This window comes from Tauraco erythrolophus, chromosome 1, assembly GCF_009769465.1.
Source record: "Tauraco erythrolophus isolate bTauEry1 chromosome 1, bTauEry1.pri, whole genome shotgun sequence".
NCBI classification, from domain to species: Eukaryota; Metazoa; Chordata; class Aves; order Musophagiformes; family Musophagidae; genus Tauraco; species Tauraco erythrolophus.
Genome location: NC_141465.1, coordinates 37,229,775 through 37,255,295, shown reverse-complemented (window position 1 = coordinate 37,255,295; position 25,521 = coordinate 37,229,775). Strand labels below are relative to the sequence as shown.

The 25,521-nt window shown below is 41.1% G+C and overlaps 1 protein-coding gene across 1 annotated transcript; it reads right to left on the bottom strand.

Annotated features, from left to right (window-relative positions):
* Positions 1-8,855: 8,855 nt before the first annotated feature.
* AGPAT3 (1-acylglycerol-3-phosphate O-acyltransferase 3) lies at positions 8,856-24,014 on the bottom strand. Its single transcript, XM_009987128.2, has 8 exons — positions 23,815-24,014; positions 19,119-19,288; positions 18,754-18,915; positions 15,891-16,044; positions 15,334-15,436; positions 12,147-12,222; positions 9,710-9,908; positions 8,856-9,005 (listed from the first exon to the last, which is right to left on the bottom strand). Exons 1-8 carry the CDS (start codon positions 23,990-23,992, stop codon positions 8,917-8,919), a joined length of 1,131 nt encoding a protein of 376 aa, XP_009985430.1. The 5' UTR covers positions 23,993-24,014; the 3' UTR covers positions 8,856-8,916.
* Between the last annotated feature and the right edge of the window lie 1,507 nt (positions 24,015-25,521).

Here is a 25,521-nt window from a genome sequence, read left to right as displayed (position 1 = left end):
GAATGAATATGTAGCTCAGCCCCACACAGAGTATAGAAACTGAATAATTAACAAAAGCATTTTGAAAAGAGCAATGGGCTTGAGCTGGCTTCAACCCATCAACCCAACTTCCTTACCAGTGACTGGGGATGCCCAGCAGCGTGATGGCAAGCACATTACAGAGACTGGTATTGGAGACCACACTGGCATTGTGCTCGAACTGTGTGTTGCAATTGCTGTATTTTGCCGAGTGTAACCTACATCTGCATCGTGTTGTGTTTTCAGTAGAATTTGTATCACGCTGCTAAACAGAAATCCCATGTAACAACAACTATCTTCAAATACGTAAATTTGATATTAAACATTATATCCTCCATATGTGGGATATCTAAAAGAATCAAGTCAGAGAGTACTGGACTCTGATAGATACATAGATATACAGATATATAGATATATAAAAAGTTCATGGATATGAATCCATAGAGTGGCAAAATCCAGAAGAGTATTAACTCATACCCCAGTTACTAAGCTTAGATCTACTCATGAAAATCTGTTATACTTCCATAAAATTTTGTTTCATAAATGCACTCAGTTTGTCATGCCTGTCAGGAACTGATTCCAGCTTTAGAAGTAGGTAGAAAATGCATTCAGCTGTTCCTTTCTCCCAAAAGCCCTCTGCCCAACATAACTGCAGTCAGGAGTGTAGCACATCTGAAATACAAACTTGCTCCCAGTGCAGCACCTGATTGTGCCTGGCGTTGAAGACATGGCATTGCTTTTATGGAATTCCAGGCTACTTTCCCCAAAATATTAATGCTGTATTAGAAGAAAAAGGGTGGAATAAGTGAGATTAAGGAATCTAGAAAGGCTACACCCAGAAAATGTCACCACCACCACCGAAGTCAACTTCCTACTGTGTTTGCAATTTAAAGAGAGGATGTGTAAGAAGCTCCCACAACCTAAAGGTCACTGTGATGTGGACTGCTTAATACAGAAGCCAACCACCTAACAATGTCCCCTGTGCCTTCATTCAAGTAGCAAACGCTTTCTTCCATTTCCACAGCCGCCTTACACAGCACTGCCCATCAAACACCGTGGTGACACGCAGCTCTGTTAACCTACCCTTGTCCATACACCCCACTGCCCAACTGCTTCTGCTTCTCCAGTACATGCCGTTGTGATCTCCAACACTGGCTGGTTCAACAAAAGCAAGCAGCTCAGGAAAGAGGACCTGCAGAAGGGCAGGTGGATGGGCAACGAGCGAAGACACGTACCTCCGAACACCAGAATTAACAACAGTAACATGTCTTCTGCAACACATCACAAAACAGACATTGAGGAACAGAGCTCTGCCATCAGCTCCGTTTCATGGCTTGGCCTTTGCATGCATGTACTAAGGATTGTACCATCCTAATCGAATTAATTCTTTATTACGCTGTGCTCGCAAGAACTTCAACACATATTTTTCACCTTAAAGTTGAAAAAAATAGTCCTGGAATAGAGCATTAAAAATTCCAGATCACAATCACTGGCCTTTAAAAATGAATTATGGATCTGAGAAGATTCAATGGAGGCACAGAGAGGTAAGAAAAACTGTATTTGTGCAAACTAGAAAAGTAACTGAAGAGAAGTTTCTTCTTGCATACTCTTAGAATGAGCGCCCATCCTCCCCACAAAAAAAGGTCTGCCCATACAGCGACACATGGTGCAATTTGATCTGTCATTTCGAGGCAGCTCAGCACAACCTGGAACATTCAAAGTATCAGGTAAAGGAAAACCTACAGGAGAAACAAAGAACTCAGTGCTTGCAGTCTAGCAAAAAGATGACAGAGGAACATGGTATTATCACATGCCTGTCACTTGTTACAGGCACAAATATCCTAAAGAAGAGCTGATGTCTTAGGGGACCAAGGAGGTACAGAGCCAGGCCAGGGATATACTAGAGGTAGAAACTGTAGAGATCTACTTCTGTTGGGCAGCCTTCTGATTAAAATATGGGGAAGAGAGCAAAACCACAGTGATCTTCCAGCAGGTCTTGGTTTGCTTTCAGGTAGGAGTGTGTGATGTTGGCATACAGCTGAGGAAGGGAGACGATCTTTATCTCCCAGTGAAAAATAGAAACTTAAAAGATGTCAGATTTGAAAAACTGGTTTAATCTACAGCATCTATCTGTACAGCCAGCTTACCCTGCTGCAGTCTCAACTTCTTATAAGATCATACAGCTTTTAGTTTACTCTGAAGGATTCTTCAGGAAAGGAACGACCCTCCCCCATCTTGGTCACTTGGAAGAGCCATGAAAAACTCTACATACTGCTTCTACAAATGCTATGGTAACGCACTGTCCCTCCGCAGTTCTCAATGACTGTGCAGGGAATGGCCGTAGGATTAAGTTTGTTCTTTACTCCTGGCCTCCACAAAACGATCCACCCAGATTATTGCTGCAAACACGTGGCCCCCCATGGACCAGTTTGCAGGACTGAGACCAGAAAATGTAAATGGAAATAAAACCAACCAAAGCAAAAAGAAAACAGCCCTTAGTGCATGTTTAGTTACAAAAAACAGTGACAAATAGGAAAAGGATGCAGATCTCCCAGTGCCATTATTGGCTACTTACTCAGTAACATTGTGAAAAAACAGATGCTGGACAGTCACCCTTTTTCATTCAAGTATAATTAAAAAACCCTCTATGCCAGCATATTATATACAGAATAACATACAGTTAAAATAAGCAGCTGAAAAGCGTGAATGAGATTCTAATATACAGTACTTTCACACAGCCAAAACTACTTTATTTTACAAGACGAGTCTTCTGCGTTAATCTTTTTCTGAAAGCCCAGTAAAAACAGCGTGAACTACTTAAGCAAAATTCAAGAGACCACTTACAAAGTAATATTTGCATAGCACTGTAAATCTGCGTATTTTTTTGGGCACAGTTCTTGGTAGAAACTACAGTAGGTGACAGGGTTGGGTTTTCTTAACAGCTTCTTGTTTTTTAACCAGATTCAGACGCATCTCTTCTGAACGTCATAAAATCAAGTGTAGGAAATAACTGTAAAAACGTACAAAAATATATACACATGCACAGTAAATGTGTACCCTGTATGCAGTTTTATTACTTGCTAGATTTGGCTAATAATGATCATCTGGTACTTACACGTTCCTCGAAATGACAAGTTTGTAACAAGTCAATGGGGTTAAGGATGGTGAGTTTTCTCAGAGAGGTTTTCATTAAAGCTACAAGACTTGCTGGTGATCTTTAGGAGCGAGCGGCACACGCCAGCTGGCAGCGGCTGCCTGGCGTTCAGGCAAGCAGCATTCGGTTGCCACAAGGTACAGCTCTGACAAAGCTGAAGCAAGATAACACGATGGGGCAGTTTGGCTCTCTGCACAGATGCACATGCACGTAATAAAGGAGGTATATAGAACCAGTTCATGCCTTGGGACAGACAGAAATTCATTCTGGATGAGCCTCTGCTGCCCACTCCTCCTGCCTTTGGAAATTAGATTTTAGGGCAACTAGTAAATCGGTGTGTTTTCCTTGAAAATACACCCTGGTGAAACAAAAAAAAAAAACACAACTTGTCTAAGACTGAAAATTGGTAGTGGTAGCCCAACACTAAAGAATACTTCCAATTTAGATGCAAAAAGTACTATTGTATTCCGGTTTCTGCTGAAATGCCTATTTTTAAAATACATTTCCTCTTCAAAAAACAAAATGCTGCTTCTGCTAATGTGAAGATTTTTAGAAACAGATAATCAGCAACACTCAACTACTCTCAAAAGTGGAAGTGCACAAATTAACTTTCTTCCAAGTTTCAAAAACCGAAGTGGGGCTTTTAACTACAGGTAAACATTTTAACAAATACGGGCAGCTTTCCAAAAACCTAGAGAGGCTGAGGACAAGAGAAACACGACACGTTTGTCTTACAGATGTCAATCCACTGTCTTCCCAATTTCAGGATTTTCATGATGTTTTCTGGCGACTATCGAACGCGCACAGACCCTGTAACATTGACTCCCAGAAAGTTTTCCCTCAAAACCATAGCAGGTAAAAAAAACCACAACCAACAATCTGCAAGGATCTTGATGCAGACATTGCTGAGACATCCAGGTAAAGTAGTCTTCACGATGGATCAGGGGAAGTGTGGCAGAGTTGCAATCTGCATCAAGGTGATAAGCCCCTCACGACAAATTCTGACCCCAGTCACAGCAACATGGCAGGGGTTACCTTGGACGTTATCACAGGGAGGTTTCACATTCATATTAAGAGTCAGTTTTCCTGCCCACATACATGCTTATCTCTGGTTTGCGAAGCTCTTTGCCATTGCTCAATTTTCCCAGGGTAGGAATTTGGCTGGACCTGTCGGTGTTCCTCCTCCTTCCAGGGATGCACTTTGTGGTGTTCCTCCTCCCTTCAGTGATTCACATTGTAGCTCTCAGCACAATTGTTATCTGCTTCAAATCCCGGCTTCACTCAGTGCTGGCAGCCCTGGAGCAGCCCGTTATGGATCAAAAGGTTCAGAAATATGGAAACTAGCAGCTGTGACAAACTGGGTCAAAGTAAAAATCCAGCATTACCATTTCAGGGATGGGCTTCTTTCCACAGGCGTAAACTAGAACATGTAGTAATCGTCTGCTGTGAACCAGAAACTTCACATCAAGTGACTTAAGTGCACAGGCATCCAGGAGATGCTGTGAGCTCCACCACTGCATCCGATTTTCAAAGGAAATCCAGGAATGGATTTTTCACTTTTATCTGCATTGGCCTCCGGCATCTGAATGAAATACACTTAGGCTAGGTCTGTCCACTCTTGGTCTTATACTTAACACATACTTGCCAAGATGCCAAAATATGTGAATACTATTATCTGTCTTCAATCTGAAACACTCTGCATAGTGTGAACTCAGCATTATTAAAAGCCTCCAACCCCACATTTCTTTAATCAAGAACAGATTTTGGGGTAGTCTCTGACAAAACCTGTCTTCAGCAATTATCAGACATACAGTGACCCCTGCTTGCCAGTTACTCCAACTGTTAACGAAGATCTTGTCTCAACTCTCTTTTATTGGCTTCATCAATGCCAGAGGGACCTGTTACCAGGTAGCAATGGCCTAAGTGCGCAGGGCCAGGAAGGATTCCTCTTCCCTAAAAAACTATGTGAGATGATTTCTACAGGACTGGTTGAACCGGAAAGCTCCAAGTTCCAGCTAAGAAGTTGTAACCGAACCATCTGCAGAAAACACAGGCAAGTAAATATACAGACATCAGTAGATGGAGACAAGTGGTATCATGTGGAAGCGAGCAGACATACTCACTTTTTCTGTGAATACTAGGTAATTAGGACAAAGGTAGTAGTCATATTCATTGGTCAGCATTTAAGTGTAGAGCCCTTCAAGATAAGTTAAAGCAGGACAAAGGAATGCTGCCCATGCTTTTTGTGCTGGAGACAGATATTTTGCTCAGTAACACAAAGTCAACTGCAAGAGGACGTTCAGGCCACGATGAGCAACAGAGAACTGTAATCCCTACCGAGCCAAGACCTCTGGATACCAGCTATCTGGTCCTTCTTCAGCATCAGCTTTTTGTGCCTTCCTAATTGCTAGATGCCACAATGCCGGCAGTCTCAAAGCTGTCCCACCAGGTTCTTAGATGTAGGTCAACATGAGGCTACCTTGGAACTGCAAATCCCACTTTGAGGGCACCATCATTGTTCTTCATGACAACGACAAGCACTGCCAAGGCCAAGAGCATAGTGTCCGTCCATACTAGTCTGAGAACCATTCATCTTCGGAGTCACTGCTGAACTCCATGGCAGTCAGCTTGCAAATCCGTACTGGAGAACACAGTATTTAGTCTAAACAATCAAGCAATAAATGAAAGTTTTGAAAGGTGAAGAGAGAAAACACTCCTATAGCTTTAAGTTTATTAAACCTAGCATGGTTAAAAAGCAAAAGACAAAAACCATGATATATTTTTGTTTATTATTGCTCTTGAAGGGCTTGGTAGTCAAATATACAAGCTATGTTCTATTAAACCAGAAGAAAATAAGATATAAAAATCTATGCTCACTTTTCCAATCCAAGCCACCTACTAATCTTCATTAGTGACATTAACTTCAGCTATTTCCAGTCATTTCAATTTATACATACTCTGTGTGCGTGTGCACGCGCATGTGTATAAAACCCCTATTTGAGGAGATAAAATTCAGTACGAAGAGATTTGTGTTGTTTTTGTAGTGTTTTGTGCATTGCTGTATGTTTCAGTTTTCCAAATGGCTACTGATATGCCTGTTTAGAAGAGCAAAATTTAAGTAACTGATAATGTATTTATTATATTTTCAAAAAGAAAGCATGACCAATAAGTTATGATAAAAAAATATGAAATGTTGATTATTCTCCCCTTGATGTACATGCACTAATCCCATGATTCCTAATAGGGAGTTACATGCGCTAAGAGAAGAAAAGAATCCTGTAAAGAGAAAGGCTATTAATTCCCTTCTCCTTTAAGCATCTCCCCTCTTCTCAGCATTACGAAGGGATTTATTTTGTGAAATTCTTGTCATGCCCATTAATATACTGCTCAAAATATAAGCATAAAACATAGTCAATGGTCAGCCTGCTTTGCAAGCCTCACTCTACTAAGCCAGTACAATTTATATATACCCAATATCATCTTCAGGAAGCAAGAATACAGCATTTGTAACATCCTTCTAAGAATTATATCCATTACTCAATTACTTAAGGAAAAAAAGAAGATTAAAGAAAAGAAAGAAAAACCCACTGCTTTTAGTCCTCTGGTTAAAAGACAGGGAGAAGTCAGAGAGTTGTCTTTATCAGCATTTGCAAGTCTAACCATATTTAAAGACGAAATATAAAAACCTCCAGCAAGGAAAACAAGAGTCATAGCTAGACTCTGTTCTCCTCAACTCCCAAAGCATATTCCAAATTCCACTAACATTAACAACAGTTTTGCATTCCCTATCTTAGGGAAGATTTATTGAGGGGACAAAGATGACATACTAGTGCTGGGGCTGTGGGTACAATGATTTCAGTGAGGATGAGTCTAACAGGAGATAGACAACGTAGATCATTCTTCAAATCCCCTTGTTGAAAAGACCACCAATAAAAATCAAGTGCATGACAGAACAGTGATTAATGACCCCGAGTAAAATATTTTTCTAAGTTACAAAATTGCTCTTCCAGAGTTTGAAAACAGAAGAACCTGTGGGAGAAGAGGTTACATTCCAACAGTTAGAGCAAATATGAAAAGAAGGTAAATTATTACTTGCTTATCTTGGTTACTAGAGCAAAGATGAAAATAACGACCAGTGCTTTGATAAGATTTGCTGTTTACAAAAGTGAGATAAATATTCTAGTGGCATCTGGGTTAAAAATACAGACACTGAGGGTCAGATTCTGCCCTCAGCTGTAGATCTGCAACCCATTTCACCAACTTCTGAGCGTAGCCAAATGCAGATTGTGGCCTTCATACTTGAACATACAGGTAGTTTCCATCCATTTGCAAATAATTCTCCAGCAATCTACAAAGAACTCCAAATGTGCGTTTGTAAAAAAGAAAGGAGGGAAAAAAAAAAAAAAAAAAAGACAGGTACAGCCATGATTCTGATCTCTAATTTTCAGTGAAAAAAACCCAAAGGTCAACAAGCAAAACTAAAGATACTTAAAATCCCTGAAGAGACTCCATACTCTTTCTAATGCTTAACAGCACAGCTCACCTTGCAATATACTTCACATTAACATCTAAAGCACAACCAAGTAGAAAAGTGCAGCACACCCTATCATTACAGCACACAAGGTAAGATCCTGGCCCCAGATGAATCAATGTCGAAACTCTCATTAAAAGTTCAAGAGATTCCAGTATTTGAAATCTGATTGCTACAGACCGCTCCTTTTCAAATTCTTGTAAAAGACAACATTTTGAAAACTATTGTGCTGGTTTCTGCTGCTACCTCCCAGTTCACTAAGTGAGGTTGGCTGAACTGGAGTTTGGTGATGAGAGACGTGAACAGAAATAAAAGGAGAAAATGGAAAATTGAATAAATTTCCTTCTTTGCACAACTCCAAATCCCACAGTCAGCATTAATTCAGAAAACAAGCCCACACAGATTCAAGATTCTCATACCTGTATGATGTGAAATAGGGCAAACGACACTCAAGACTGACGTAATATTTTGAAATTAAACAGTCTTGAGCAGTTAGCAGGAGATATGATGAGAATTTTTATGTTGTTTTAATACTAGTGGATCTGTTCTATGGCATGTGCTGAGCAATAACACACTGCTTCCAAACTCCACTATCCATTCTCTCACTTTACAAAAGTTTTAAGATGTTGCCTGAAAACAAAAAGTATCAGTGTAACATACAAATAGGATTTCATCTGTAGCCATGACAACACAGCCTTTCTAAAACGACTCTAACCCAACGAACATCTGTCAATTAATTAAAGAAGGGTTGTTTTTTCCTGGCTCATTAATAAAAAAAGTTGGAAATCAACAAACATTACGTTGGCTTTAGCAAGAGGAAACATTCAATGGCTCCTGTAGTAAAAGTGAGTGTAGTGCTCGACAGAAACCAGTGTATTCAGTCATCTGAAGATGCATGTGGCCATGGCCAATGCCCTCTCTTCTCCCCCACCACCAAGTCCCCCAACAAAGCAAGAAAAGTTAAGTTTCTTCTTCCACCCCACCCGAGATTTTCTCCCATAGTTTGACTACAGTAATCCTTAAACAGGCAGAAAGTTGATGTGTCTCTTCAGTTGATGCCTCCAACTTCTTCATTCTTGGCTCAAGTTTTATTCATTAATATTAGTCATCAGTTATTAAGAAAAAGATAGTTTCTAAGTGTTTGTTGTTGGTTTTTAATTGAAGTTAATCAGATTCCATAGTCTGGTCATATGTGCTGAACTGCAGCTGTCAGTTATTCCTTTTTCTTGAATTCTTGGTTGCCATAGCTGGAGCCTTTTTCTATTTCAGTTACTCCTATCAGTCTACGAACTCCAAAGGAAGCTTTAAAATATAACAGACAAATGGGAGGCGCATTAAAAACAGATCAAGAATTTAGGAAGTTATACACAAACACACAAGCAGAACAAACATGAGTTAACCCAATTCTGAAGACAGAGTGACCACAGACCTACAGTGCGCTGTATGAGGCTGCACGTGGATTACAGGTCAGACATTGGTAAAAGAGGAGGACAATCCAGATTTAAAAATATAATTAATGCTTCTGTGTTGATTAACAGAACAGACAGTATGCACACTGAAGCATACCCACCCCCACCCCTTCCCACCTCCATTTGTTTTTGTTTTGGTTTTTTTTTTGTTGTTAGGGGTTTTGTTTGGGGTGGGGAGTTGAGGGTTTGAGGTTTTTGTATTTTTTTGGTTGGTTGGTTTTGTGTGTGTTTTGGTTTTGTTTAATTCACAGACAAGGTGTGCAGTAAAAGTATTTTCTCCTTCAGGCACCATCATAATGGGCTACAAGACTCACTTGCTATTGATTGCTATAGATGTTGCCCAAGATATGAAGGCAAACCTGCCCGGATTAAAGCTTTTGAAATACTAAAAATGCTACACAATATAAAGACTACAGAGTGAGCTCCAAGTACATTTCTGTAAGCCTCATTCATATTAATTAACACATAGAACTTATTGGAGGTAATGGATCCTTTTATGTGCCACTCTGGGCTTTGCATCTTCTCTGCTTTTATTACCTGCTCCAACAAGTCCCAGGAACGCAAGGATAAGGAGAGGTGATCCACTTGCAAAAACTCCAAAGCCGAATGTGAAGAGAGGAGAAAGGAGAACTGTGGCCCAAAAAAGAAAGTTTAGGAGAGTCCATGGTCTCCTACGAGGTTTAAACTGCTGGCCAGGAAATATGCCTTCCTGATTATACATCTCCTGCAAAGCATCCTGGGAGAAACAGAAGAGAAGAAAACATTATCATAATGCTTGCACCAAGCAATCCAAGACTAGTTGACTCCAGGCCAACGTCAAGGACAGCATCTGTGGTAAATATCCATCAAGAGTACACAGCATCCATTTTCATCCGCTGTCATTTATTCGGGCATTTCTGTTGACTACCGAGGCTACCGTATTAGCCCTTTGAAGGCAATCTTGGCCACCATCATAAACTGAAACCATATCAGCCTCTCCACTACCAAATACCTTCATCTCTTCTCTTAATTGCTTCAGAATTTAGGCCAGTGTGAGGCCAGAGCCTAATCAAGACAATACCTGCCTCTCTGCTGGTTGCTTTTTCTTCCCGTTTTTACTTCCAGAAAAGTCAGCGTGATTTAGCAAAGCACAGCAGAAAAATGCTGTGTATACAGCCAGAAGAGGAAGGCAAAGCATCAGCTAACCAGCAGAGACAGCACTGTGCTAGCCATAACCCCAAGACTTCAACAGAGCAGCTGCACCCTGAGCTGAGCCTGCAGAGAGACGCAATCATGAAACACATCACCCCCAGGAGCAGCATGCCCAGTCTTCCCTCAGTTTGTAAGAATGTTCTGTAAGGTTTCCAAGCCATTACCAAGGATGGCTCAAGTTTGGTTATTTCTTATTATTCCCACTTAAGCTATTTTTCTTTTAGCTTCCCTTATAAAGGGCTGAGAAGTGCAAGGCATTCCTTGCCAATAGCACAGCCTTTTGAGGACATACCCTCTGTGCGGGAAGAGCACTTTAAAGATTCCAGTTACAACATATTGCTACCATCATAAGATCAATATATAAAATATGTACATACATAAGCAATACCTGCTCAGCAACACCTCACAGCAAAGTTGAACGGTGGGACAGCCAACACCAGCAAGAAACACTGAACCCTCCATCTGCCAGCAAAGCAGAGCGTTCTGCCCAAGGAACGGCACCAAGCAGAGTGAATGCTCTGTGCTGCATCTGCTTAGCTCTGCATTTACTGTTCAACAAAGCAGGAGCCAAGTAGAGAAAGACTATCCCTGTAACATACATCTTAATGTCTGCTTCACCAGCCAGGCAACATCAGAAGGAATTCTTCTTGCATCTAAGAGCCTCTTCACAAGAGAATTACATGATGGCAAGTCCCTAATAGCAGAAGGAGGGATTCAAGGATCCTAAATTTATTTTTTTTTTTTTAAGCTCTCTAATCCCGTATTACACTAACTGACCCACAAGCCAGTTTGATACATCTGCTAATGGGAGATGGGAGGAGAAGATGATGATAGCTACTGCTCTTTGTATTATAACTTCCCCTTAATTGAATTAGAGCTTGGGTATTCAAAGAAACTAGGTTAAAACGAACAAAGTGAAACTCAGAACAATCTGCTGCCTACCTACAGACTAAGCGTAAGCTTGGAAATGCTGCAGCACAGGTCACCGTAGCAGAAGAAAGCCAAAAATAGTTAAAGCTTCCATGCTCCTCTGTTTTCCCACAAAGATAAACAACACAAAGATGAAGACATGCATTTCAAGTTCAACAATCTACCAATTAGGGCTGGGCAACATTAATTACAGTTCTCTCCTCCTCCCCACAGAACTGTTAAATCTGTGGTTAAGAAAATAACCATCTAAAGTAAAAAAAAAAAAAAAAAAAAAAAAAAAGAGGAAAAGCTTTGAGCCATTTGAAGGCATGTTGGCCTTGTGCTACATCAGTCCCTGGCAGCAGATCCCAGGGACTGTCTGCACTGTGTCACACACCACTGCAGAGGTATTACCAGGAGGCAGAAGGAAAGTGACAGTGGAAGAAACATGAAAACAAAGTACAATTGCAGCTAAGAGCCAGGACCAGCTGTCCCTGACATACAGTTATCACTCTTCTTGAGTGCCTAAAAACACCCACAGGGAAAAACGAAGCTTTTAGAAATGTATGACGGAGAACCAAGAGCTGAAGAATACAAAAAGATGGTGGATTGCTATTAGTCTTCTGTAACTCAGGCATATCTCTGAATTCCACTGTGCTTCCCAGCAACTCGAGACCTACTCGCTAGCCAGCCCTCTGCAGCCAAGGAGCTCTTCTGTACTGTTCCTTCCAGCAGTTTGAGGGATGGCTGTCGATTATACATAATATTTCCATCTCTTCTCTCCATCCAGTAGAATAGTGTGCATTACTCACTGTCTTAATACACTACCCCTGTGAACGTCCCAAAAGACAGAAAAGAAAGCAGAGCTGTTTACCTTTTCCTGGTAAAGCTTATGAAGCCAGTTTGCAGCTTCCTTTTCATCTTGAGGGATATCTTCCAGAGGAAATCTCCTAGTTTAGTAGAGAGATTAAAAAAGGAGGAAAAAAAACCCAACAGAATTAAGGGAAAATCCAGGTATTTGACTTTAGACCTCTACTAGGGAAAACCTTCCATTCAGTGAAAGGTATAAGCTACAGGTAATACTGTCACTGATGGCACAGGTCTTAAATGCAGAGAACTGGGACTTAAACAAGACGCGATTCTCCACCTAAAACTCAGATTCCTAAGACAACAGAAACTGTCAATTCCTATCAATTTCAAAGCACCTTAGTGAAAGAAGTATTTCCCATTCAAACACTGTACTTCCTTCACTGAAATCGCCACTGGTTGATTCCCAGCAAGCTCAGACTGAGGCACCTAGAGCTGGAAAAAGACAAACAAGTGGCAAACCCCAGGATAATTGTTTGTTACATTTTGCTAGTGAAAACCCTATTTTGGAAGGAATGGGAGCAGTAGTTAAAAATTCACTTCATACCAACTCTAAGAAAAACATCATCATCTACAGCGACTGCACTTCTTTCTCCTTGCTTCTCAAGTCCTACAGATTGAGGCATGCAGTTCTGGATGCATACAAAAATTTACCCCTCCAGGTACTGACCTCACTGAGAACAGGCATCTTTTAAGAGCCTCTTTCTGGTGGTAAAGAGCCAGCCATTTTCCTGCATTCTTTCATTTTCTGAGATAGGCCACTAACATGCTCACAAAGGTATCATCTCCTTTCTCAGTAGCACACATCTCAGTCCTGGACCAATCCAGAAAGCAGCAACACTTGGACTGTATCAGAGCCCTCTTACAGCAGAGCAGTGAGAACGGAAAGGTGACCGCTTGGAGGGCTCTAGACACGCCGATCCCAGATACAGCTTATTTGCTGCTCTTCAAACTGGGCAATATATTTCTGCAGTATGAACTAAAGCTTTTGAGTCGGCAGCAGCAGAGGGAAGATATTCTAACACATTTCTAGTGATTTCTGCAGCCCATAAACAAATTGAACACCAGATTTTACAGATTTATTTTCAAAAACTCTAACAGGAGGAGCTGCTCAATTAATATAAATAGCACTCAATAAAAGCTCAGTAAAAAGTAATTTGCTGAAAGCTCTCTGGTGAAGTTGTCGCTGTGTCGCTCACCACTAGAGGGTACTCACAGCAATAACATTTGGTCATTTTGCTGATCATTTTTCTCTGGAGCCAGTCAGGAGAAAGACCGGATCCTGCAGGGAGCTAAGCTTCTTACCTCTGTGCAGGTAACTGCATACGCATATACCAAGAACAAAAGCTTACGTGCTTCCTTTCTCTGAGCTAAGCTGTCTGCTTGCACATTAAGGACACAATTTCCAGCAAAACAACTGTAAAAATAGTTTCCTTATTCTCAGAGCTTCCTCTCCAAAACAGAGAAAAGCTTCAAGTGTAGAAAAGCATCTTGAGAATGTTGATTCAGGCCACAAACAGATTTTAAATTGAAATTATCTGAACATAGTCAATAGCTTCTTTAATTGGGTACAATTTGTAATTTTACCTGGCAGCATCATCCTCAACAGAATTTTATGAACCCAAATCTCTTCTAATGACCATTGAAAACTGCCTTTCTGTTCTTTCCTCCTACTACCTCACCAATAAATAAAACCAACTTGCATCTCCTCTAGCAAGCCATAGGATATTTAACTGAAAGCAGCTGCTCTTCAATGTACAATTATACAGATGTACATCCACGTACCTATAACCCAGATCTAGCTAGACATGCTACATGCATGTGCCATCAGTATGGAATTACAAATAGCAACCACCTGACTAGCTGTTTTGGTAGCTGGTAAGCTGTCTGCTCACTTTCCTCATCAAGAATATGTCTGGCAAGTGTAAATAGTCAAAATCAAACCCCTTGCTAACAAGTAACTCCATCTCTATCCCCATCACCTCTGCAGCCGCCTTTTCAACTGAGAGACTAAAATGTTGTGGAAGTTGCAGTATCTGAGAACAGAACTGGAACATATGTCCTTCCCTTCCTCACTAGGGCTGGAGCACCCTGCCTCCCCTGGGATAGCATTTCTTCCACAAAACTGTTGCTGGTATACTTTGATACAATGGAGAACCAGTGTGATTCCCTACGAAATCTTTCACCATTGGAGGCTCTGGCAAGACACACCTGCTTTCATTAGGAGGACAATGTATAGAGCCAGCACCATGCATCTGCAAAGCACAGACCCAAGGCCAGAGGGGAAAGGTGTGGGAGAAAGTAGCAAGGCTTTTGGTTTTGTGGTTTTTTTTTTTTTCTTTTAAAAACCAAATATCAACCTCATCACCAGAATGTAGCAATGTTTTCCAAAGTGTGAGTGAAGTCCCCAGAGAAGCAGAAGTGAACTGTCAAAAGAACTGTGGAAAGAACAACCAGGTCATCTGTCAGGTTCAAAGCGGGAAAAGAAGAAATTCAACAGGAAAAGGCCAGTAGTTTTTATGACCACGAGGAATATTTTAAAGCAGAAGGCAACAAGGAGAAAGCAAGAAAGAGAAAGCGTATGTGTGTGTACATCATGTGTATGTGCTGCATGGAGTTAGGTGTTAGCGGTTACTCTTTCAGGCAAAAGAGTAATGAGGAATGTGAGGAATGTACCACCTCATTCATACAATGTCTGAATTTCAGCATTATTTGACTTCTAATCTGCTAATCAAACCATGTGAGAGAAGGAGAGAAAGCAGCACAGTAAGGAGTTTTACACCATTTACTACAAGAGACTATTCATGTTGCACAGACTATTTATACTACGTGTATGCTCACAGGGGACTGGGAAGGGGGCAGAACAGTTGGTTTTCTGTTCCCAGCAGAGAAAGGAAAAATGTGGACTAGTGCCCTCACTGCACAAAACCTGGGGAAACCCTGTACCAACAATGTGGTCATACCCAGGCTTAAAAAGTCTGCCCACTGCTCTCCGACTTGCTGGGTGATATCATGGGATTTCACACATGAAGGCAAACTAAAGCAAAGGAGAAATGGGAAGGTCTTTGTAGCCTGCAGAGAAGCTTGAAGGACAAGGGGACTACAGCAAAGGACATATACTCCGTAAAATCTGGATATACTTCAACACACCAAAGCACACATCTTAGGGCTCACCTCAATCGTTATATGCTCACCTTACACACATATCCGCTTCATATTTTTTTCCATAAAGAATTCCTAATAGAGATGGGTTCTTGTTTCCTCTGAAATTTAGTGTTACATCATACACTGCTGAAACTGTTACAAAAAAGAAAACAGGGCTGTTATACCAGCAATTCTAGCAACCATGTTGCCGGCATCCTCGCATTAGACAGCACTCGGCGCCTTGTTCAAGCCTCGCGTTGCTGATGTCAGGTGCCAGAGTCCTTCACTACTTTGTGTTTACATCTTGTATTTGTCTGTATCAGACACCTGACATTCTCATCTATGTAGCATGTGTGTTATCAGAATATAAGACAACTTCATGAACTAAGCAACAACGACATACATGAAAAGTTTATTATTTTTTAAGACTGGTATCTGAGAGTTACATGGCACAAAGGAACAGCTGACATGCTGAATGCTTATTACTGCCAATTCACTAATTGTAATGGACATAACAAACAATAAAGTATATTACACTGTGCTACACAGAGTACACTAAACAACACGCTATGATTAATGCAAAGAACAAGTAGCAGCTTGGCAGTACCTGTTCCCCTGAGACACTGGACAGCAGTGGTGAAACCTTTGGTTCTGGGCAACAGGTGGTATTTGAGTTTAGGCAGCCCCTTGGATTCAGCTACCTCCATACTGATACGATGCTTGGTCTCTGTAAAACGAGTTCCTTCGCAGTACAGGAGAAACTAGTATAACGAGACAAAAGGCAAAAATAAGGACATCTGAAGATCAAAAGAAACCAAGCAGCATACTGAAAATTTGTGTAAGATAAACATACATCCGTGCATGTGCACACACTTTGTCTCATTTGATCAAGTATCAGGCAATTCATTTAGAATTGTATTTAATTTTAACAACACTGGTACCAAATTTAAGGTGACAAAAAGTCTGAATAGTTACACCTGAAACATTTACTTTAAAAAAGAAAAAGCCCTGAAGGCTTTGGTTGGCTGGTGATAGACTAATCTACAAATCAGAAAAAGCAATTCAAATATCAGTACATGACCACTTTAGGAAAAAAAAATATTAATCAGTAGCTACTTCATTTTAAAATTGTACTGTACAACCAGAATTACTCATCTGAAGACATACTTGTTTGAAAGCTTTTCTATTTTTTTTTTTGCGTTAGTATCAGTTGTGTTCACAAAAAAAATAGGGCCTTTCCCTAAAACGTTTACCTTGTTCATCTTGTAATGCACCAATCTGACTGTGGTATCCTAAGGAACTATTAAAGACTTAAATCCTCCTATACTGACTTCAGGCAGCACAAACATCAATCTGCCCACTCCAGTCTCTATATTGCCTCCACTTTAGTTGGGAGAGAGACCAGCAGCAATGCAAAGCCAAGAGCAGACAAACAAAGCCCTTCTGAGGGCCCTAAGGTGAATTTCTGTTTATCCTTGGCCTTTTTGAAAGGTGGGGATCATTCCCATTGCGCCAGCAATGGAAAACATTGCTGCGTTTGAATGCGCAAAAACCTGTACCCCTGGCAAGCAATCGAAACGTGCAACGCTGTTTACGCTGCAATTCAGAAGAAAGAGCTGTTGAATGCATCGCTATACATCTGCTACTCGTCAGTACTGTGGTTGCTTGACTTTCCCTCTGGAGCGTATCCACGTACTGTGCACCACAAAAGGTAAGTTAAATGAACGCTAAAACCGCCAAGTCACACAGGAGAGTTAGACCTGCCAGAGTGCAGCGAGAGAATGGGAGCTGGTCCTGCAATCTTCGTTTGGCCCTTGAGGGCACGTTCCTCACGAAAATCTGACCACCCAGCACCACTGAGCGGTGAGGACGGCACAAAGTACAGAGCATCACACCACCATCTCCACCCCAGTCTGCAATGCAAGCTCTTTCCTCTAAACCAAATTCTAACCCTCTTCTACCCAACGGCGCAGTGATCCTTCTGACCAAGCACGTGAGCGAGGTACAGGCTGTGCTGCGGCACACGTACGAGAAAGACCTCACGAAGGAAGGTTGCGCAGACAGCCCTAATTGCGGCATTTAGAACACACAAAAGTTAGGAAATTGATTTACTTGAGTCAATTTTAATCATGATTTAAATTACCAAGCAGGAAGTCTTGATTTAAATAATCAATGCTGACTACATTTTGCATTTATATTTTCTAGTTGTTTTCCCTAGGGACTAAGTCCTTGGTTCTCAATCGTAGGATCATTAAAATGTATAGATTTTACATTTTAGTAATGTAAGTACAGTCTTGAGATTTTTTTAATTGGCAGGGTTTTTTCTTTTTTTCCAACACTAATCAGGAGGATATATTAAATGTAGATGAGGCTTTGAGCAACCTGGTGTAGTGGAGGGTGTCCCTGCCCATGGCAGGGGGGTTGGAACTAGATGATCTTTCAGGTCCCTTCCAACCCTAACCATTCTATGATTCTATGATTCTATATCCATATATTCAAGCAATTAAGTAGTTTAAAATAAATTCTCCAGATTCTTATTTTTTATATCCTTGTAATGACAGAAAATCACAAATGACGGATTCACAATGTACTAGTTAAGGCTTACTATTTCACTATTCATTTTAACAAGCTGTACTGGATAATATTGAAAAACCACTTAAAATGCACAAAAAGCCTCTTAAAATGTTTTGTGAGACAAATAACTGTATGTTATATGCACTGCTATAAAAGCAAACCAGTAAATTAATGAAAAATTTGTTTTAGCTTTGAATGCAAATGTTAATAGGTTGATTATACCACTATATTGTTGCAGCAAAATCTAACAACATTGCACGTAATGAAACATAAATGTTTTACCCTTGACTTCAAACAATGTCAAAATAAAAAGGAAAAGCGTAACTGCAAAAGCAGATGTAAGCTTGCCAGATGTTCTTCTAGAGAATTTTTGGGAAACCTGTCATTTCACAGATCAATGAACATACTAACAAGAGCTTCCTATCAAAGTCCATGGTCTGTGCATCCCCCCCCCTCTCCAAGTTCACTCACTTGTCCAGAAAATACTTTTCTTTATGTGTCTTTTTAGTCTTCCTCAGAAAAATGTAACTTCAGGTTATATAGATTTAGGAGTCAAATATGGGCTGGGTTTTTTAAAGGTAAAAATAAACTCAGATAAAATTAACAAGTATTACAAAAGTGTAACTTATCAATTATCATCAAACTTCTTGTCATCTATGCAAGCTTCTGAACTGTTTCCCAAATGAATTCCCTTACCAACAGGCAAACACAGCAACACTTTACCAGCACATCCTAAAAGATCTCCTGAAATAAGAGCACAGGTTTTCCTTGACAACACTTGGAAGAAACTAGTGAGCAGACACTCTCCTGATATATAAGGCTACAGTACCACATGAGTATCTCCGTCATCATTTCACTTCTAGCAGTTAATACCAGAGGAGGAACTCAACACTTACCCACATATATTCAGGATAATCAGCCAAACGTTTTAATCCTTCAATAACTGTATCTCTGTCTTCTTCCCATTTCCTTTTGCAGAAAACAATCTCAAGGAAGTACCACGTCCAGCCAATTAGGGGCACATACAGCAGCTCTCTCTTAGCAAGAACTTTGGAACTCTTGGAGAAAAACAAAAAATAACAATCCAAAAATGTCATTTGCTGATTGATACAATGAGATCAAAAACAGACATTAAAGTTAAGATGATGAAGAGCTGATGGAGTTATATCTGGAAACTCAAATGCAAAAAAACTGTATGTGCATGGGTTTTAAACAGACCTATAGTCCACCAGATGAAGGGAAAGCTCATGGCCCCACATACCCCTAGCACTCCGAAGCGCTCTGTCATAGTCCAGCCGCATAAGAAGTCGATTTCAAAGTTGTGATTCAAGATGATGATGACGTGTTCTTTCCCAAAGGTGTTCACCGTGGCCTCGTCTGAGAACAAGGTGCACTCTGTGCCTGACCACCATTCCAGCAGCATTACCAACTCTGACAAACATGAAGATGGAGACATGAGTTAGGGGCCCCACTTACAGAAAGCACTTAGCGTTTCATCTCCAGCCCCATGCAGTGCCTAGTCTCTTCTGACTCCCAACAACAACATCACCTTATCAATCCAACCCCGTAGAGATGAAATGAGAGCTTAAGACAAGTATAGACCAAATAACATCACCATCCTTAAGCAGTACTTAGGGTACTAGACATATGCATTACAGAAAATTTAACAAGTTTTTAACAGTGACAAGTTTGGGCATTATATTACGAACGTGAACTTTGATGATCACTGGAAAAAAAAACCAAAACTTTATGCCTGAAAACAGACAGTTGAGCTGTTGATTGCTCCACTAAATGAGTACTGTTTCTCCCAGGTGGAATACAAATTATGCATAGATGCAGCCTAATGCTTTTACTCAACATGAAACAAGCTTTATGGAGGTAAACAGACCAATAAAGGGCTTTTAAAGGGATACAGTGCCATAGATCTTCTGCAATAGATTTTAATATTACAACACAGAACTCTAACTGTTCTGTTATGGTCATCAACACAACAGTCAGAAGCACCAGAGAATCAAGCTAATTTATCAAAATACCCAGGCAAAGTCAGGAATGGTAAATTGTATCTTTCTTTTACGGCAAGAGAAAGAACGAGCCCTTTCTCCTCTGTCTTCTCCAGCTTTTCAATATCCTAGCATCTCTCTTACTCCACCCTAAACATTTCCTTCATTACCCACTCTTCTCATTTTCCACCTCCCCTTTTTTCATCTCGAAAACCCCCTTCCACTTAAATTTAGCATGCAGTGAATGTAGTTGCTATGGTTAGTCTATTTCTCTCATTTCCGTGCAACCAGGCAGATGGAAGGCATTGCTTCTATCATGGGACAACTATAAAAAGTATGAGAATAGTTCATTCTCCCAGTGGGAAGATTTGCTTCCAAGCAAACTGTAGTCATTTGTATTTTCTCATTTCAATGAGATATGGATGCAATCAAAATCTGGTTGCACAAAAATGGCAGTTAAAAAGTCCTACTCTTCCCACATCACTATGACAAACTTGCAGGGTCGAAACTGGAAAGCGCCCCCTCGGTTCTCTACATCAGGTTCTGCCACGCAGTATTTTAGCTTTCCATTGAGAGACCCTAGTTTTGCAAAAGGGAGCAGCGCCTTCCTGCACAAGGGCTTCTGATCAGTGGGATCACAACAGGGTAATCTAGCCATACTGCACACCAGAGTGGGTCCAATTTTGGAACACATCAGAGAGAAGACAAACACAGTATTTGGGTGAATGATAGGGAAAACCAATCCTGGCCTGCTGAAGAGAAACAGCTTCTCTAGCACTAGTTTTTCTCACTTATATTCCCCATGTGACCACTTATCCTCCAGATTATTCCCCTGTATCGTTTTCAAGACTTAGTCATTTGGAGGCATGACAAAGTTATGCGACTTGCTGATTAAGACAGGGCAACCCTGGTAAACTGGAAATACAGCAATGGAAAGACATAATAGTTTATATCAAACCAGGGGTTTCTATCATTGCTTTCCACTTTGTCTCCTTTGCAAATGATGTGACCACTTACCTTTCTTGCTCTGGTTTTCCTGGCTCAATAAAAGGGGAAAGAGGACAGAAAAAGCGTCCTCAGTTGCAAGCTATGCTCTTCCAAGCAGGTGGTCAGGAGAACGGAGCAGTGGTACCAAAACCAGTACAGTACTCCGAGCGATTTTCCTTTTCCATTGCTGTCTATGTACTAAGGAGGAACATCTCCAGTACCTGCTCCAGTCGCTGCACTTTCTTATCAAAAATAAAACAAAACAGGTGTGTTTCTTCTTCAAAACCAGAAAAAAAAAATCTGCAGAGGCAGGTATGGATTATTTTCTGCAGAGCATTTCTTGTACCCTTCACTCTAAAATAGCAAAGGAAGCTTTGCTGAGAGATTTGCCAGAGTTCATAGTGAGAGAGGAGGGTTGATGAGCTGAAGAATTAATACAAGGAAACAGACTGTCCTTTACAAGCGTACTGATAAATGATGTAATTATAACCGGTAGTGGGCTCATTTCCCTTTTTTTTTTTTTTTTGTGGAGGGGTTATAGCTATTTTGCACGGCACCAATCCTGCCGATGCTACTGCAAGCCCATCCTTCTGAACGAAGGGACAACACCACTCACGCTGCTCGGGATACTTCTGTAAAGGATAAGCAACATCTCACTACAACAAACCTCCTCCCGCAGCCGGGGTTCCCACACGCCAAAGCAGGCGGGTTCACGGCCTCGTAAACCAGCCAGGAAGCAAAGCAAACACGAGGCACAGCGCACCTCTCAATTTCAAGTACTGACATTTGAGAGATTATTTTCGCAACCGGACTAAACCAAATGTGCGGTGCTCTCCAAAGGCAGGAGTCATCTGAAAGGAGATGATGTAGGAGAGCTTGAAGTACAGACTATTTATTTGTCATGAGCTACATGCGCTGCAAAGGGTTGAGGCCAGAGCCCAACAGATGTTATTTCCCTAAACGTCTGCCATGAACACCGGATAGAGTCTATCTGCCTTCCCTTCTGAAGCTGTGCTTTATACATTTAAAGATACAGAAAGAACAGAGCATGGTTTTCAGAAGGCTGTAGTACAACAGCCAGATGCACGATTACCTGTGTCTCTGCCCCTGCACACTGATCCTCTGCCGGACGGGCAGAGCAGCTTCTGTTGCAGACAGGCCCGACAAGAGCAACCTCAGCCTAAAGCTAAACAGCTTGGAGTAAGCGAGCAAAACATAGCATCCAGAACAGAACACCAACCTACAGGTTCATTGCCAAAAGGCTTCCACATAATGAAGTATATTTCATTATGAAAGGCAACATTTGAATGGCTGCATTTACACGGCTTACTTAATTTGTTATAAATCACAATTTAAGTGCATATTCTGTCAGCTCTTCCATTACAGGTCATCAGCACTGCAATCCCATAACATTTACATTAATTTTCACAGTTTAATATCTCAATTATTTAATTTATAATAGGCAATACACAAGGGGTTATCCTAGGTAAAACCCAATTATCTACTCAGCTTCTCCAAACCTTTTTGAACAGTAGTGTAGGTTACCTCCAGTGTATACAAGATAACGGCATTTAAAATCTGATTTTTCCATGCACAATGCTAACATGTAGAAATCAAGGGTCTGAACCTACAAAAGCCTTACAGGTACAAGCAGCTAATATCCTCAAAAAAGCCAAACTATTAGTGCAACAATAGTTTTCAGGATAAGATCAGATTATAGATTTTTAAAGGCACATTAAGAAACTCTTACAATAAAAAAAAAAAAACACAAAAAAATATATACCCCCACTCCCTTCCAACCAAGCTAAGTTTCTACTTATAAGTTCTTCCATTACAATACCTTTTTTTCCTGACAGTTTGCCTACCACTCTCTCTTTAATTTCCTTTCTCCCGTGCTTCTCAGACAATGTTCTCAACAGATAGGGCAAAAAGCACAGGAAGGACAAGGACAACAAGCTTAAAAAGAAATCGAACTAGATACTTTGGAGAGTTTTTGTTGATAGTACTTCACATCGATGATTTAAAAGTGTGGGTGCCTGTCAGTGGACCACTCAACTGTAATTTAAGTACTCATTTAGGTGACTCATTTACCCAAAGTGGGAGTTGGATGCTGAGCTGAGCACTAAGGTAAGTGGCCATGCATACTGGGAGGGGATGGAGAGTGGAAACGAATCAGATGATTCATTGCTGAAACAGGAGGTGACATTTGGACTAAGGAGACTTCTAAACATTCATTTCAGAAATGTAGTCCCCTGTTAAGCTGTACAAGGAGAAGAAAAAAGCCATCCACAGGAGGAAGTTTCGCAAAGGTCTGAAAGAGGCGAGCAAAGCAGCTGCACACACTGTAGAGCCATCCCACGGGCACAAGAAGAAAAGAGTGACAAATTGCTCACAAGAGGAGATACTGGCATCACAGATGGACACTGTAGGCTGTAAGAGGACTCTGAAGTTGTCACACAGTTCAGCTATAGTCATCTACACCAGAAACTAAGACAGACATCTCCATCTGCAGACCACACAGTCGACTTGGGCTCCTAAGTGGTCAGTATCGCACATATGCTGAGTACCTGAAGCAGTCTCTGTGAACCACCCTTCCACATCACTTCGCACAGACTGTAATGCTGGATGAAGATGGTATTGAGATAGAATGAGCAATTCCTACCAGCCAAGACAGGGGTAGGGAAGAGCTTTACTTCCCACTTTTCTGAATAACAGAGTGAAATATATATATCAGTTCCTTAACTTTGGTATGTTTTCCCAGTATTTCAGAAAAGATGTCTGCTTTGAATTGCTCTGAAAGTGTCTACGTTTAACTTACCACTTCTCTCTCTCTCTCATGTCTGTGTGTGTATACATATAGGTGCATACATATAGGTGTGTACATATATTTTTTTTTCTTTAACAAAAAGAGAAACAAAAACCACTCGCCTCCCCATCCCCAGCCCTCCCGTCCCCTTCAAGCATACTCACGGCTCCAAAGTGAATAGGCAAGGCGACAGTTTACTCGGCGATAAAACTGCTTGTTTATGGGCCAGAGGACTAGTGTGCATAGCTGAATGAAGTTAATGATCAGTCCACTCACAACAAAGACGAACCCAATGAGGAGGTGAACTATGAACTGGGTCTTCAGAAAGGCAATGAAGCCCATGATAACCACTCAGAAGCGCTTGCAAGGCCCGTCACTCAGAATAACTGTCCTGAAAGAGAAAGAAAAGAATCAAATGGAGACTGGATTTACAAGCCCTGAGGAAGGGCAAAGCAAGAGCCCTGAAATAGTTCGTGCAACTTCAGCGACATGAACCCAATCCAATAAACACCCCGCTCTCCAAGCCTGCCTCATTCAGGCCTTCATAGAATAAACCGTTGCTGGCGCAAATCTACTCCAAAAATAGGAAGGAATCATTATTTGCAATTTACAGCCCACTAAGAAGATTATTGTTTGCTGAAGATGAACCTCACACTTCTCTTCAAACAAAGATCATGTAATTGGACTTAATGGTGGGAGGAACACAGAGCCCTGCACTGACAGTGAAGCTGTCGAGCCCTGATCGGTAAACAAGCTGCACCATGACTGCTGTACCTTCAGGGGCTGCTGTCCCTGAACTGCAACAGGAGCCTCAGCCCCCTGCACCCAATAAATGGCATGCCGAGCCTCTGGACTCGTGTCAACGAACCGATGCCTTCCTGGCCTGCCTTCAAAGCCACCGCTCTGTACACACTTCTCCCGAACAAGCATTGAGCGAGGGCTGCTGGGGGCTACAGAGACTTTGTTATGTGTTTGCTTTGACTGGAAGAGTACAGCAGTCCATCTGGGGAGCAGGCTCTTCATCCTGCAGTGAATTTCAGGATGGAAAAGAGCAGGGCTGGTCACACAGAGCATTGGTCTGGCAAATATTAAGGTACGGAAATGGAAATTAGGTATTTCCACATTCAAAAACCATGCCGGAGCAAGTTTAGTAACTTCTCACTTTGTCAAGACACAGTTCCATGATCAAATACACCTGTTGGGGCAGGAGGAAGTAAGATAATAGAAAAACATCAGGCTATATGGCAGCACAAACTTGATTTGGAAAGGGCTTTGGCGCAGAATCTTGATTCCACCGAATTAGCCAGAGCACTTAACCTAGAGCACATGCCATATTTATATGGGGTGCAGAAAAATGGGTGATGTATGAACCAGCAGAAACTCACAGTAGCTTAGACAGACAAGTCTGATCCAATACAAATCCTGCCAGTACAAAGTTAGCCCAAGAAAATGCATTTAGTAAGTCACCAGATTGAATTTATTCCAAACTCTGCATTATATGGCACTGGCCTTTTTGACCTGTTGGGTATTAGAAGCCCTGCCACTAGGCCAATCAGAATGTCCAACCACAGCCTCAACATCTCACCCAAAAAATAAAAGCATGACCCTAATTTTCTGCCACAGCCAAACATGCTCTGTCTTTGCCAGCGTTGCAAATGAAGACAACAACCAGTAGATGGTAACAAATACTTTTGACAAGTCAAGCATCCAGAGGTGACATAGAAGTTCTCCATGTCCAAAAAATAAAGTATCTGACAGCTGTGAGGAACCAAACTATTTTCATTTGCCACCTGCTTACAGTGTGGTGCTATTTAAAAAAACTCAACAGCAATTTTATTTGTGAAAGCTTGTTTTCTACTGTTTTTTCTACA